The 17,580-nt window shown below is 30.1% G+C and overlaps 1 protein-coding gene across 2 annotated transcripts in view; it reads left to right on the top strand.

Annotated features, from left to right (window-relative positions):
• LOC108906238 (cannabinoid receptor 1) overlaps positions 1 to 15,863 on the top strand; it is a 35,188-nt gene extending 19,325 nt beyond the window's left edge. For both annotated transcript variants that reach the window (XM_018709451.1, XM_018709450.1), the window contains exons 3-5: positions 10,960 to 11,155; positions 12,157 to 12,377; positions 14,233 to 15,863. In XM_018709451.1, coding sequence (XP_018564967.1) covers positions 10,960 to 11,155; positions 12,157 to 12,377; positions 14,233 to 14,499 — 684 coding nt within the window. In that variant the 3' untranslated portion in view covers positions 14,500 to 15,863. The remainder of the gene's footprint in view (positions 1 to 10,959; positions 11,156 to 12,156; positions 12,378 to 14,232) is intronic.
• Positions 15,864 to 17,580: the final 1,717 nt, after the last annotated feature.

The raw sequence follows: 17,580 nt of genomic DNA on the forward strand, positions 1-17,580 counted from the left end.
ACATATTTGTAATGATAAATATTTTGTTAACATACACATTGCTCTCCTAAACAAATAAAAGGCTATGAAGAATAATTATACAGGGTGTCACAAAAATAACGTAACTAATTAACTGTTACTGTACGCACTTGTTGCATAAGTAGTTATTATATAAACGATTTTATTCAAACACTATAATTCTACGTTTGATATAAATTATTTTGTTAACAGGTGCACCAAGGGTTGTAGATCCCTTCCAAACCATTTATAAAAAGGAACATTTTCGTACTTTTACTAATATTATCAGCATTCAAAATTTGTTATACAATTTATAGAGCGTTTGAAGAAAATAAAACATAGAAATTTCACTTATCTTTCATGACTAATAAGTAGTATATATATAAAAACAAACTATAATGGTACAGATTTGTATGACATAATAAGGTTAATGTACTATTTAAAAATAAAATAATTAATAAATGCTTATCTATTACAGAATAAATAACGATAATAAATAAAGTTTGAGCCTGAAGTGGTCAAAATCTTTCACATGTTATTTGCAAGTAATTTTGCTCTATTTATAAAGAAATTAAGCATGTTTCAGTATATTCTACATATATCATCAATATAAGTACTATGAGTAGTTAATAGTTCTGCATTTATTGTTTGTTTATGTTATTTGATATAAAATTGATTGTTTCAGAAGTCAAGTAAAAATAAATGCAGTTCGACACATCACAATAGTGTCGTAAATTTTGATAACAGTGCTACGGTCACAATCTCTAAATTCCCAGAAACTCAGTTTAGGTAGTTCTACTTAGATAAACCCTAGTCAGTGTCTTATCTAAAGGGATCTTAGGAATAAAGCCTTTTTTGCAATACATCAACTGCAGAAGAAAGCATCATTCAATATTTTGCAATTGCAAAATCAACGAAAATACTATTATTATTTCATCAAAAGAAATAAATTTAACACTTAGAACTTCAAAAAGTTGACAGGTGTTAATTTAATTTGTTTATGGTCAGTTTTTTTTACCTAATTTTGAATTTTTTTAAATCGAGCAAATATTCAATGAAAACTTTACTATAAACAAACAAATATTTTAAACAAAATTAATCTACGCAGTTTTGGGCAAATTGTGACTAATAAAGCTTGTACGTCTTAGATATTATCTTAAATGTGGATTGTTTTGAATATATATATTTTTGCCCATGTAAGACAATTAGAAAATTTGCAAACTGGTCTTAATATCTACATATACGCAAACGGTTTACGTTCGCCTATTTTATAAAATTGCAAATTTTGTTACATTTACCCAAATCCGTCTTTAGTGCGTATATTTTTAATTAGGCATGTGCATAGATTTTGTAAGAGATAAATGGGACAGTATTATTTATACATATTTCTTTGGCTACCCGTTTTTGGTACAGAAATACCAAATTAACAAAGTCTACAACTCAAAAGCTTCCAGCATATAAGAACTGGTTTCTGTAAAAGAAAATATATTCTTATCCTTAAATGTAACCGTATATTTCCAGGGGCACAAAACACAATGGGCTTTTTACAGTTTCACTCCACTTTCCAAAAATTTAGTACCTATTATTTGTAGTGTTACTTCAGTTTCGTTTCACAGAGTATTAAAATTATGTTGAGAATAAGAGCATTTCGATTTTTGTTAATTTTTTAACGTCTATGAATAAAAAATACTATTTTTAACATAGTTTTATGTAATTGTTTTTTATGTACTAAAAGTTTAATTAAAACCAAACTTGTACTAAGTGTGTGATTTTTGATAAAAAAAAATTGTGACAAATTGTCACACAGCGTCTGAAAATCACAGACGTTTCAACTGTTTAAAAATATATGCAACACATTTTTTTTAACATTATGAGTAAGTAATGACGTCTTCGTTTTTAGCAATACATATTTATTTTTTATTTAGGCATTATTAACAGGCAATATTCAGTGCACGAAAAACAAGCGAGAATATCTAATAAATATCATTTACAACAAAGAGTATATATTACTATTCATGTTAACTGACAGATATTGAATATTATTTCGATAAAATTATATATTTACACACGATTACATTGTATGATGGTTTCCTGGTGCGTAGAAATAATCGTTTTGTAATGAAATGAACCACATCAAAGCTTAATTAAATAATATACGAGAATAAATTTTTTTTTCTGATATTGTGACGTTCAATTATTTTTCATTTATTTTCGTATATTTATCATAATAACATTATGATATATGTTTTAATTGTTCTTTTTACTATAATGCGTAGAATACTACCTTTTGTAAAAATGGTATAGACTAAGATTTGAAGAAAAAATTGAAGGAACAAAGAATTTCACAAATTTTTAAAGTGCTGTATCTCAGTAAGAAATGGACTTGTCAAGACAAAAAAGAAGCATTTTGAGGCATTAAGTCTCTAGTTTCAAGATCTTTTGGATTCGTCTACACTTTATAATTACAGTAATATACAGGGTGTCCCAGAATAACGTGTACAACGGAAGACCACGGATATTATCACCATACATCAATTTTATAGATGTTGTAAGTTTTAAAAATCACTTTTGTATTACACCAAAATTTGTAGATTGAAAGCAAAAGTCCACACCCCAAAAATAATAAAAATTTATACGTATTCGACTTATTTACAAAATTCAAATAAATTTCACAAACTTTGAGGCCATCTAGTGGCCAAACGAGGCTATTTCGGATATAGGTGAATTAGCCTAAATCTGCCTATTTTGAGTCCACGAATCTGTGATCTTCCGTCGTACACGTTATTCTGGGACATACATACGTTCGCTTTGAACAATAATTTGGTTGATTTACTGACTCTCTGCAATGGATAAACTAAATAGTTTATTAATCAAAAATACCCAGACAAAGGACAATTTTTAAACATTTTTCCTTGCGAAGGGACAATTTTATGATCAGCAAGAAGTTCCTATTTTTACCTCCATGTGAGGGATTCTAAAAGACAAAGTAGCAAACAAAGAACGGATATTATTAATTTATATGACTTAATGGAGAAAATATTGGAGGAAGTTAGTACCATGGATGAAGTGGATAACAGGGCATCCAAAAAAATTGCTTGAAGTATATATCCTTTGTCTAGAATATGATGTAGGTAATATAAAACTCCTTTTATAATACGATACCTTCTCTTAATATAGAATACAAATATTTGTTTAGTGAATTTAAAAACGGGAAACATATCCACACATTGATTCCATGGCAATCTTTTGCATCATCATTTTTAATTGGAAAAAAAAGTATAAAAATAAATTTCAAAAAATGTTTTCTGTATACTAAACCTCTGTAGACTAAATCAGTAGGATAATATTTTTTTTATGTATGAATGTTTTAGAATAAGCACAAATTGAACTGCCTTACTTTGAAACATTCCGAATCAAAATTAGTGTATGCTCAACCATGCAACATTGTCTCTGAAATCATGATGTAACAATGTTTCAAAATGTTGCCGACTCATATTTGTGACATTAATGTTACACTTCCGCTAATAAAGTTTTTGCCATTATGGCGGCCTTGGCTGACACATTATTCCCCTATTAATTCTATTATGGCCTCCCTTTGAATACTAAACGACGATTTAAGCGGTTAGAATAAAAAATTGTATGAGCTACATGGTTTTCTTTCTTATTAGGCGCTGATTATACCGGACTTTTTCTATTCTTGTTAGATGATGCTTCATTGTAAATTCTCGGAACACGCCTTTGAAATACCAATTTCGACCTTTAAATTGTAAAATAAAATATAGGTACATTCTGTGATGTTTCGATCTCATGGTGTGTATCACTTAATAAATACAGGGTGTCCCTTTTATATTAAAAGAAATTGGGGGGGTGGGGGGTGAGTTGCTCTTGAACACACCATTTGGTCCAAATATATCATTTTCGTAGTATTTTGGCCAGTTTTCACCCAAATTCTGGATTTTCTGAGAAATATCGAGGTCATGGGTAAATTTTACTCATGGCATCGTGTTCAGCGCTCCAAAATACTAGGAAAGTGATATATTTGGACAAAATTTAGGAAAAAGTTAGTTTTAACCCATATTTTTGGCCAGTTTTCACCCAAATAGTGGATTTTCTGAGAAATATCGAGGCCACGGGCAAATTTTACTAATGGCATCGTGTTCAGAGCCTCAAAATACTATGAAAATGGTATATTTGGACATAATTTAGGGAAAAATAAGTTTTGACCCATATTTTTGGACAGTTTTCACCCAAATAGTGGATTTTTTGAGAAAAATCTATTCCATGGGCAAATTTTACTAGTGCCATCGTGTTCCTCATCGTGAGCCTCAAAATACTACGAAAATGGTATATTTGGACAAAATTTAGGAAAAAATCAGTTTTGACCCATATTTTTGGCCAGTTTTCACCCAAATAGTGGATTATATGGACAAATTTTACTAATGGCACCGTGTTCAGAGCCTCAAAATATTACGAAAATTTTATATTTAGGCAAAATTTAGAGAAAAACAAGTTTTGACTCATATTTCAATCAATAATATTAACAATGTAATTGTAACGAGAGACGAAGTATTAAATACTTTAATTGAACTGGACGAAAACAAAGGGGCTGGACCTGACGGTATTCCTTCAATTTTTTGTAAAAAATGTGCAGATTCCCTTTGTAACCCTCTCACTTTGTTATTTAACAAGTCTCTTGAAGAAGGAGATTTTCCTGACAAGCAAGCTTTTGTGATTCCTATTTACAAAAAAGGTGATAAAAACGAAATTTCCAACTATCAGCCAATTAGTAAATTAAATATTCTTGGTAAAATTTTTGAACGTTCATGTTCTAAGCATTTACTTAGCGCGGTTAAATCGTCTATAATTATTGAGCAACATGGATTCTTTCCACATAGATCTATCGAATCCAATTTAGTAATATACTCCCAATATATTACAAGTGCTATGGATAGCCAGACTCAGGTGGATGCCGTGTATACCGATTTTAGTAAAGCATTCGATAAAATTAATCATAATATACTTATATCTAAATTGTCTGAAATTGGTGTACATGGTAACCTACTGAGATGGCTTACCTCTTATGTTTTCAACAGGTCGCAATTGGTAACAAAGTGGTTACAAATCTCCCCCCTACGTTGCAATGTCAGGTGTTCCTCAGGGATCACATTTGGGACCTTTACAATTTTTAAGATATATCAACGATATCCGTCAGTGTTTCAAATTTTGTAAATTTTTACTCTAAGCACGACGATTTGAAAATTTACTCTAATTTACTGATAATTGTATTGCCTACCAGGAAGATTTAAACTCTTTCTTTGAATACTGTAAATTGAACAAGCTTCAATTAAATTTAAGTAAATGTTTCTATATTTGTTTTACCCGTAACCAAAATATATACTCTAATAATTATAACTTTAATAAGAATATTTTAAATCAAGTTGAAGAAATAAAATATCTTGGGGTTGTATTTGATAGGAAAATGAGTTTTTCTTCACATATTGATTATATAACTTTAAAAAGCAACAAAATGCTTGGTTTCATTGTCAGAGTTTGCAAAAATTTTAGATCGATTTTTGCTATTAAGTCTGTATATTTTGCATACGTGCACAGCATAATTAATTTTGCATCTGTTGTATGGAGTCCTCAATACACCATATATAAGTCTCGACTTGAGGCCATACAGAACAGATTTATGCGATATTTACACTACAAGGAGAGTGGTGTGTATTCTTTTCATTGTAGCACGATGTTACGAAATCATTATCATATTATTTCATTGGAGAATCGAAGAATTATTGCCGAAGCAGTATTTTTGTATAAGTTTCTTAATGATTTTATCGATTCCCCAGATTTATTAGCCTTGATCTGTTTACATGTACCACAACATGATTTTAGAGTAAATGCACTGTTTCATGAGACTTTTTATCGAATTAATTCTGGTCAAAACTCTCCGATAAACAGAATATGCAGACATTTTAACTTATACTCTAGATATTTTTCATTCCTCGCTCATTAGTTTTAAAAGATTTGTATTATTGTAAATTAACATTTTCTATTATAATAATATTTTCTATACTTTTATATTCAATTAACTTTAAGTAATTTGTGGACATTGTTTTGGGCTATAAAGCCTGTGTTTGTCCCTTCTCCATAAATAAATAAATAAATAAATAATTTTGGGCCAGTTTTCACCAAAGAATTTCACTTTTCTCCGAAATTCATCGGGAAGTCATAAATTTTTACAATAGGAGCATCAGCGCATCAAATTCCTTCAAAAATTCCTTCTTGAGTTTGCACTATTTTTTGTGTGCGTATGTTATCTTTAAAATCGACTAAAGACAAATATGTCAAAATTTGTTGAAGAATGTGCAAACCATTTTATTCACAATAGCAGTTGCTTGGATGCGAGTAGTTAGAGGGGTATAATTGAAGGAAAAAATATGTCAAAAGTCAAAATCATTATAAGTGTGTATTATCCTTATTTTTGAAACGGCTCATACGGTAACTGTATTGCGATTTAAAATATCCCTTAATTGATTAAGAGATTAAGGACCAAGGATATGTTTATTTGGGTCTGAGGTCCTAATGACAAGTAGCTCGTTAAAACATCTCATAGACGTAGTCAACATCAATAAACTTAAGTGTATTGAATTCTAAAAATAACGAGATATTTGTTTTTGATTAAAATCCTCGTAAGAAATATTTTACAAACTGAATAACACTAAAGCACAAGTGAATGTCGTAAACAGAAAATATTGCGGTTTAAATATATAACTTCTAAACTAATTGCGGCGTAAGCAATATATAGGATGTTCGCAGTATAAGTGCCGTAAAAAATACGGCTAATTAAATCCAAACGTAATTATTTATTTGTAGAATTTCAGTATTTTCACTCACAATGATCCTGAATAAATAAGTGATAGAAAAATTTAAACATTCAGGTTAACCCAGCAATTTTATATGGGAGATGGTACGGTATATATAATATTTTATGTCGCATTAGAACTCCTAATAATAATTATAAATGAAAATAGGAAAATGACTTTAGGTGGATTGATATATTGTTTTTGATGGAAACATCCCAGTACTAACAACTTATCAGCGTAGTTGTTGTCACTGTGTTGACTTAGAGGATCAATTTTACTGAAATATAGAGTTCACACCATAAATTTAAAATAAATATTAACCGGTGCATTGAATTAATATCAAACGGAAAGATAAATATTTGGGATTGTATAAGTATCTAAGTAAAAATTTATTTTGGATCAAAGTTCAACGCAGTGGATTTATTTTAACGTTATGTAATCAGTACCATCAAAATTTATGAGGCAGAATCTTTCAAATATACATATTTTTTCTGTACAGGACGATTTTTGTGTACACCAGAAATTTCGGTTAATTTTAGACCTCATTTTACAATCTAAGTGCTTTTAAAGTTTAACAACTTTTATTTTATATTTTGTGGCTCTATAGAGAAATCAAAACATCGTTAATTTTTTGCTTCATAGATTTTACTGAAGTATTTAACATATTCATAATGCGACTGAAAATAATTATTTTTATACTGTTTGAACTACATTTCCATGAACTATTTACATAAAAATACAAATTAAAATCAGATAGATCAAAACTTTACATTTTATTATATTGTGTGCAAATTCCTACAAATCTACATCCATCCCTAGTACATATTGATTAAATTTCATCGGACTTCAACATTCCAGAAGCGAAAATTTTGTTCGAACACTGACATAAATGAATAATTTTCCGGAGTGTGACGGACAATTAATTCATACCTAGCTACTAAGTAGCTTGGCTTATTTATCGACCAACTGATTCTACCTACAATTTTCTTAGTCTTTGAATTGATACATGAAAAGGGTACAATACTACAAGATGTAATGCAAAATTCCTTTTTAAGTTTACAAAATATACTCATTGTGGTACTCTAAAATTGTTTTGATCTTATTTATATATATTTTAACGAGTTTTTTGTATTTTCTTTGTTGTATTTTAATCCACTTTTATGCATTTTAAAGCATGGTCATTTTTGTGTACTCTTCTAAAACTATTTTACTTATTCCGAAGTTATTTTTGACTAAATTCTAAATTGTTATTTGAAGGTACTGATGTATTCCTAAGTTATCCTGAAGCCACGTATGAACTTTAGTACATTTGAAAGATATAAAATGATTTTAATTGTTTTTATTTTGTTTACCAAGAACTCATTACATGAAAATCAATTCTTTGAAAAAATAGACTATGTTTCGAATCTTCCATTATATGGCGGTAGGTATACTCTGGTTGTGACATATACCCGCAGTTATTATTTCGCACAATAGACCGATGATTCACTTAAAGCTATTTCATTTATTGTCACTTATAATAATATCATAAAATTAATATATAATGGCTGTTATCGATATAAGTGATCTGTTAGACAGGAAAATGTTAATCAATATGGTTATCTGATCTAAGACGGTTACAGTGAATTGTACATGCAGTGGTACTTTGAATTTAATGTGTCGGGGCATGGAGTTCCCCGACTTGATTAGCACTGACTGGTCGTGTTCATCACAGTGCCGTACGTCAATGGCAAAAGTAGGGATAGTATATAAAAAGAAAATTCTGTGATACCATCTAATCCCACAGTCTATTAACTGCTGATATTGCGGAAAATAACTACTGATGAAACAATTCCAAGTAAAATGTGGAAACGAAAAGATCTCTTTGTAGTACTCGTAGCTGCATAGGTGGAGGTGAATATAAAACTATCTTATGCGTCAATTTAGTCTTTAATTAAAAATATCATTCATCCAAAACTTTAGCACTGATATAATTTTTAACTGCTAACAAAATACTAATCTAGAGTATTTTACATGTTTAAGATTCGAGCAATCTTATCTTTAAGTGATGTTCCCTAAAAATAACACTTGAAATGTTGTTTAAAATTTCAAGGATTAACTAAAGATATACGGAACGTAATAGTGACAAACAGGACGCTGTTACATCCTGTTGAGGAGGACACTGGAAAAACCTTGGGTTACACCAAAGAAAAGCCTATTGTAATCAATGGAAAGGATTCAAGAACAGCTTTCTTAGGAAAGAATTTAAATTCAGACGGTAAACGCATGTCGCATATTACCAGAGTGTGCTGCAAAGCTAATTGATGAATAATAGCATTTTAATAACTTATGGACTATTGTTTTAAGAAATGTTTTATACATACCATACTGTAACCCTAATTATTTTAATATTCCTTATTGCAAGTCCCGTTTGTTGTCTGTTAATTGTCGAGGAAAGTTCAGCACCACAGATGTCCTCTCGAATAACCACATCTAACCTCGCTTGATTTTACATGCGAGAATAGAATTATTCTGATTTTACATGCGAAAACAGAATTATTCTGAAAAGTTTATTTCTCTTCTCTAAGGTGAAACTATTAAAATAATGTCACAGGCCGATAAAATTTGACTCATCTTTTAAACCAGAAACCAAACCATACACTGTAAAAATCGGTGTGAGTGAATCCATTGAGTGAAATTATTGAGTACATTTTCACTCAATATTGGACATTTTGATCATTTTACTCATTTGTGATTATATTTTATTATTTTATTATTTAAATAAACTAAAACTGAGCACTTTCAGTCAAATATAGGGACTCCTTAAATAAATTCTTCACGTAAACTCGTATTTGGTGCACTTGTACCTCAATCAGAGTAAATGCCCTCATTAGTGAGTGAGTTTAAATATATATTAATTTCGACTAATTTGAATGGCATGGCGCCGTAAAGATGGCACCACTTACATATTGTTTCTGTAATCTCGACCACAGTTGAGAGGGGTCCCTTAGATGCTACAGAGTACAGAAAAGCGTCGCCAGGAGAACAGGCCTTAGCCGGCGGCGGCGAGTCTCAGCCAGGACAGGAGGAGACCCTACGAAATGAATTAATTTAAACACTGTATATATTAATTAATCATTTATGAGTGATTTATTTTTGCACTCAATATTTAGTTAATTAAAAACTAAGTCTGAGTAAAAAAATGACTCAATAATAGTTAAATTTAAATCATTTTAGAGATTTATATACTCAGAATAGAGTCAAAAGTCGCTCAATTGATAGTTAGCAGTAACTCGGATTTGAGTAAAACTCACTCATTCCTGATGCAATAGTTTCACTCAGTTGTACTCATACTAATAGAGTGAAAATTTCTCTCAATCGGGTGTCGACAGAAATTGATACATTACTTAGTGAAATTGAGTGAAATTTGAGTGAATTTTTTTTACCGTGTAGGTTGGTTCCCGAAGGTTTTCGTCATGCCGAATCCGAATGCAATCTCAGAATTGCTTCATCACATCAGGTTTTAGAGAAATCCTAATCTAAAATTGCGTAAAACGCGGTTTTTCGCTATATTTGAGGTTATGTTGTATCGCGGGGTAATTTTTCTCCACAAACTCGTTATGGTAAATGAAAGTACTACTCGGAAATTGAGTTAACGTAAAATTTTCCGCTCTCTCCATTTCCGGGGTAAAAGTTATGGGGTCCCATTTCTCGTGACCTTGATATGACCTTGAAAGTCATGGTTCAGGTCAAATTCAAGGTCACCATCGGATAGCCAGGGAAAAATCCTAAACTCCTAGTGCTTTACTTTTACCCTACCTAGATATCATGCCATTCCGGTGCTTTTGGACCACCCTGTATATTTTTATTACAGTATTAATGCAGTTTAGGCTTCATTATGAAAATTATATTATAATAAAGTGAAACCTACCTAATACTCATAAAAGCGAAAGATATTCTCCATTTTGTATTATTAAATACAAGTCAGTGGTTTGTGCCCTTTAGAAACAACAGCGAAAATAATTATTATTTAAATATACAAATGAAATGTATTCTTTAAGAACGATTGCTTGCAGCTTTATTGAAAAAAGATATTGAAACGTGTTTTTTGTTTCAGCTAGTCTCTTATCAAGTGTTGAAAAGGTTCTTATGCTGTCTGTGGTTGAGTGCAGTGTTCCTCACATATCTCCCTTTATTTGGATTCGGTCTGTACTATGATCAGGATGCGGAACAAGGAAAAGGAAAGTGTATCCGGTTTAGATACGCAGACGATCTCAAAGACAAAATATATGCGTACCTATTTTTCACTTTCGGTAAGTAAAAATGTAAAAATTAAAATCGTGCAATACAGCGCATAATGTATTCGAAACAGTAGTTAAATTGAGGTTCTATCTTAAAACTATGCGTTCCACATTTTTATCGTTTCGATAAAATAATCGAATCCATACTGTGTGAATGGGCTTTTACAGTGTGCTAAAAAATAGAACAAATGTAATTTTCATCTAAATATATAGGGTGAGCCATATCATCATAAGATATATTAATGAAAATCCAATTATTTTATCACCGAGTAGAAAATCGCTACAAAAATAACAAAATCCACGTCCTCAGTATATCTTTAGAAAAATTACGTGTTATTAGAATATATTTCATATTTTAAATGACTATCAATAAATATATTAAATATTGGTGTACCTACCTATGGAAACAGAGGACAAAATATAACAAATATTTATTTAGAAATATGTAATCTGTATTTAAATAATAAAAATTCGGGTCAGATAATGTGTTTAAAATGATAAGGAACTACAATAGAATGGAAATTATCGGAAAAGTACAAAGAATTTTCTTTTTGATTGTTACATTATTTGTGTTTTTAAGATATTCAAGGTCAATTTATTTCATCGTGATGTGTATTTGTAAGATCACAAGAAGGAAAGATGGTTTTTGTTTATTTATTAATCTTAAAGATATATCTCTTAACAAATATATCAAATTTTAACTTATTTCAGAGAAATTATTTCGTATTCTTACTCTAATAGTTGTAATATCACTTAGGTCAAAGATTAATACGAAATTCAGCTATGATGACTTAGCTAAACCATCTCTGCAAATTAAGGAATACTTTCCTTTTAAAAATGGAGTTGAATATTAACAGATACATTTAAATATTCTATACAAATCTTTTAGAGAAAAAGAGATTTTAGAACTGAAAATATATTAAAGAGCTTTTAATTTTCTTTGAATTTATTTAATTTGCTTTATTTTATTGTACGTAAGATAGGTTTGTATTACTTTTGTTGTTTTTTTGTAGGGTCGACGCTGTGTTTGTGTATTGCCCTGTGCAATTCATCGGTGGTTTGGGAACTTTCCAGGATCAGGTCCCAAGGTAAAGTCCTTGTTAGGAGAGTGAGTAGGTCCATTATTAGTAACCGCGTGGGATGCACTCGCTATCAAACACCAGAAGAGGTCGCTTTTGCGAAATTAATGGCTATCGTTTGTGTCATATTTATTGTCTGCTGGGGACCTCAAGTAGTAAGTATTTAATTGTTTATCGATATTAATTTGTTTTTATGCGGATAACTGTGAGCGTACACTGTTTCATTTAAAACAAGTTTTTCAGCAAATGTCGGATTGAATTTGTAAATTTGGCAACACTGCCGAACCATTATCTTTTTTCTTGTTGTCATTAGTAGTAAACAAATTTATTTCTTCTTAGTTGAAAAATGCGTGCTTGTGGACGAATGTGGTAAAAAGTTCATATTTTGAAATTGAAACAGCATTGCCAAATGTATATCTTTTAAGTACATATAAAGAAATATTCCGCGCATGATAAAATGGTTAATTATATGTTTCTTATACGTTTTGTTTCAATATTATAGTCATGTACATATAAATAAAAAGTATTTGCCTCTGTAAGGTCTAAAATAGAAAAACTATGCAGAGCATTTAGGATCTTACGTTTCTCCAATTGTTGGCGTTGTGGTTTTTCTGTGACAATGAAAATTATTTAGTGTCAATTATGGTAAAAACTATATTACTTGATAATATTACATTTTGACAGAAGGCCGTCCAAAAAATGTATTACCTACACAATAATAATACGCCCTACCCATCGCCACACAAATAATTGATATCTACATTGGCCTTTGTAATTACGGATTATCTTTCTTGAATAAATTTGGTACATTTATCATTCTTGGAATGTCAAGACTGTAGATATAAAATCTTTTACTAAAGTGATAATACTTAAAAAGCGACTAATGTATTACTAACTATAACAAATAAATTAAATAAACATTAGTAATTGCGTTTTGATTGTCTAAATTTCGAACGAATCGAACTAATACACTTATAAACTTATTATTTGAATAATTTGAGGAGACTAAGTGATTATGACTAGGGCAATTCGTTTTCAATTGAAATATTTTTATATTAAAATGTAATTAGTAAATTACAAACTGTACCAAATAAGTGTTATACGTCGTTAAAATACTTATAGACTATTGATTATATCCAAAAAAAAAACAGGGTTACAAGGAACTATGACGTTCAAGCAATTTTATTACATGAATCGTTCATAGGGTCATTTTAGATGAAAAAACCGCGGAATGCTATTAAATTATAGGGTGGAAATTGGAGATAAGGGTGAAAATGCACCCCTTTCAGTTTTTTAATTGTAGCTCGAAAACGAAGCAAAATTTCACCATAGTTGATAGGAAAAATTATTTAGAGAATTGAATTTCTCATCGAAAAGGCTTATTTAAAAAATTTAAAAAAAAAAAATTATGCAAAAAATCGTTAATAAACAATTTTAAAGAAAGCAAAAAATAAGATTTTTAATTTTTTTTTACTTTTTTTATTCTAATTTTTTTTTTAGTAGAAGTAGGCAAAGAAAATTGCTGTACAAAAAAACTAGATGAAATTCCCTTCAAAATGATGCGTTTTCAAAAGTTTTTGGACTAATATTGACCGAGTTATAATCGGTCAAACTTAAATATTTTTTAGATTTTCGTCGTTTTTAACATGATGATTATAATTTTTATTATTTTTACAACAAATTGGTTCTTTACTTAATAAAAAATTATTTCAAGTTTTATTTGTTAATAAAGATTTTCACAACTTAGGGTCAAAAAAGTAAATAAAATCAAAAAATGTTATTTTTTGCTTTTTTAAAATGGTTTATTAACGATTTTTTGCATAAAATTTTTCTTTTTTAAATTCAATGGAAAATTCAATTCTCTAATAGCCTAATATTTGGAAAATAAATTTAGATTATTTTGCCCATAAAATTTCGGAATTTTATTTTCTCGCTTTGATGAAAATTCGAAAGTGACATAAGGTTATGTTTCAATGTATCATGATAGTAATATATATTTTTTCATTTCAGATAGCTGTTCCCATCGCCCAATTTCTTCCCGAGTCTAAATCGTCGAGGGCGTTCACAAAAATCGCGGACATTCTACTGTGTGTGTACTTCACTCTAGACCCATTTGTTTATGTACTGCAGAACTATATGGAAGGGAGATTTATTTTGCCGTGCTGTTTTTTCAAACGGTCTATGAATAGTCTCCCCACCACCACCACGACTACCCTGGGAACTCCTACTTCCGTACTTTTAAATCCTCCTTCGTTTACAATCCCGGCGAATATGTAAATTTTAACCTTTCTTATTACCTTTGACTTATAGAGCGAGCCAAAAAATGCTCCCCGAAAAAAACTGAACTCGTTCCGCAGGATTTGCAACGAGAACGAGGCTAATTTCGGCTTACGCTCGGCTTCTAATTTTCTTTTGCCGGCCTTTGACTCTTATTACTGTCCAAGTGACTGATTAGTGTCTTAAGATATACCTGCACAATTATTTGCGTTTAACTAACAAGCTGTTTAGATCTAATCTAATTTTAATGTAGAAGACTTAATTTGTTAAATATATAAATTGTAACTCTTCTGATTAAAACAAGCTCTTATTAAACGTTTGTAATATTTAAAGAATTGTTCAAATTTTACTTGGGTTTCAAATTTTTTCAACAAACCTTCGATTTGTTATCCTGGATATCATTATTGGTTTAAAATGTATGTTGGAAATGAACTCGCAATATATAAAGAAAAATTGAGTGATGCATCTTTTACTTGACTTTTCATTTTTTTCAACAAACCTTCGATTTAGTTCTGGATGGCAACACCACTTTTATTTAAATTTAACTTTCTCACAATAAAAAAAATTAATTTGAATATCAATCTACCGCGTTGATTTCCTCGTTACTCTATTTGTCTTCTTTGTTTTGAAGTACATAACCCAAATTTATGGAAAATCGATGGAAAATCAAGATAGGCCGATATTGCTTGTTTGCTCAAAATTTATCTGTTTCACTGCTCGCCTTCATTACCAATCTTATATACAAGGCCCACCCGTATGTTTTTGGACAATATATCAAAATTTACTAATTTGTATCACATAATACAAGATTCCGGAATCTAAGAGTTGGTAAAATTTAAAAATAATACCCCAAAAGTATTGTTTGTATTTAAAATATAATTAGATGGTGTGATTTTTTTATTTTCTGTATGTCTTCATGAATGGAAATGGTATGTGTTATGTAGTATTTATTTTTGTACCTAATTTTTCAACGAACGTTTAAAAAAATTAAGCCAGAGCTTAAATTTTTTAAGTAAATGAGATTTGAAGTAACTCATGCTCGTGGGCGTAGTTAGAAAATAATTTCAACTTTCAATAACACTACGACTAAAATTAACAATTTTCTGATAGTGCCCATTAAGTATCGATTAACTAAACTGCCATATTATAATCTATGGTTTATATAAATTTATATAAACATCTATTTTTCTAAAAGCAAAGATATCTAGATACGTACTATTTATTTTCTTTCCGTAGATATATCTACTGCATATCACTGACTTTGACATAATGACGTATCCAATCATATTAAAATATTATATACATATGGAAAACTATGATTACTAATAAGTAGTGTCATTGTACTAAAAAAATATTGTTCTCGTTACTAGTTATATTTCAATTGTTATATAAATTTTTATTATAACATTTTGTACTTTTTATTTTACTATGTAAAAATTCATCTGTTATATCTTTATTTTTATGTTTTATGTACATATTTATGTTTTTACTTATATTTTATGTTTTTACTTTATACTCATGTCGTTTGAATGAACCATATTTTTCACGTTTTCATATATTTTCACTCTGTTTGATTCTAGACCATTTTTGGAGTATATGTGTTTAACATTATAGCTGTGTCCTGCAGCTTTTTATATTATAGAATTAACTATTTTTTATATCCAACCCCAAAAACTTACTTTAAGTTTTCGCCCTGTATGTACTACGCATTCTCTTGTGTTACACATAACAGACTGATATTATTTTGTGATAATTCTGTTGTACACAAATATGCGTATTTTTTAAATAAAATACTGTACCAGCTTTCCACAAGTTTTATTTACCGCTGCACAATCTATGCAGTCCATAAACAGTCTTAAATAAAACGCACAAGACGATTCAGTTAACGGTCTATACGCAGGCGCTTACGGTCTTGGTACAGTCTGTGTAAGAGTCACTACTGAAGTTTTATAAATTGAATTTAACTATTGAAATTTTGCTGAGATTAGTTGGTTTGGTTTACATTTTCCGTAAATGAAAAATGTATGCAGCTGTTTATGAATTATATAATTTGCGGTTCCAGCACAGTCTATGCACAGTCGACACACTGTTTTAAATTAAAACAAAATGTTTCAGTTAACGAATTTAGCGCAGTTGAACTACGGTCTATACGCAGTCGATGACGGTTTCAGCACATTCACACTAGTCACCAATGCGGTTTTATAAATTCACAATTGAAATATTGCACAGAAATTAGTTCGCTTAAAATCCATGATAGAATAAACCAAACTAAGTGTTTCGGGAATGAAAAACATGTATAGCTGCTTAAGGATGATAAAAAATATTGCACAGTGAAACTACGTTCTATACGACGTTGACGATTTCAGCACAGTCTGTCCGAAATTTTATATATTGAATCTGTTTGAATCTCATTGTCTGTGTACGAATTACTACTGGAGTTTTATAAATTGGATTTCACAATTGAAATTTTACAAAAATATCAGTTTTTTTTAAATCCTTGAAAGATGTACGTAAATTTACTTCTTCCGCATGCTTATGGATGACAAAGAAAATATTGCGGTTACAGCACAGTGTATGCACAGTCGCCACATTGTCTTAAACGTACAACGATTCATTTAACGGACTTGGTGCAGTGAAACTACGGTCTATGCGCAGTCGACAAAGAATCTTAAACTACGCGCAAATAATGGTACATTTCACGGACTTGACACAGTGAAACTATGCGCAGTCGATTACAGTCTCAGCACACTGTGTACGAATTGCTACTGAAGTTTTATAAATTGGATTTCACAATTGAAATTTTGCAAAGATATTAGTTTTTTTAAAGTCCTTGAAAGATACACGTAAATTTACTTCTTTCGCGTGCTTATGGATAATAAAGAAAATATTGCGGTTAGAGCACAGTGTATGCACAGTCGCCACAATGTCTTAAATTAGACGTACAATGATTCGTTTAACGGACTTAGTACAGTAAAACTACGGTCTATGCGCAGTCAATTACAGTCTCAAGTTACAAGTTTTATAAACTGAAATTTGCAACTGATTGATATAAATATACATGTGTTTCATAAATGAAAAATA

Source organism: Anoplophora glabripennis, unplaced genomic scaffold (assembly GCF_000390285.2).
Source record: "Anoplophora glabripennis isolate ALB-LARVAE unplaced genomic scaffold, Agla_2.0 scaffold32, whole genome shotgun sequence".
In the NCBI taxonomy this organism is placed as follows: domain Eukaryota; kingdom Metazoa; phylum Arthropoda; class Insecta; order Coleoptera; family Cerambycidae; genus Anoplophora; species Anoplophora glabripennis.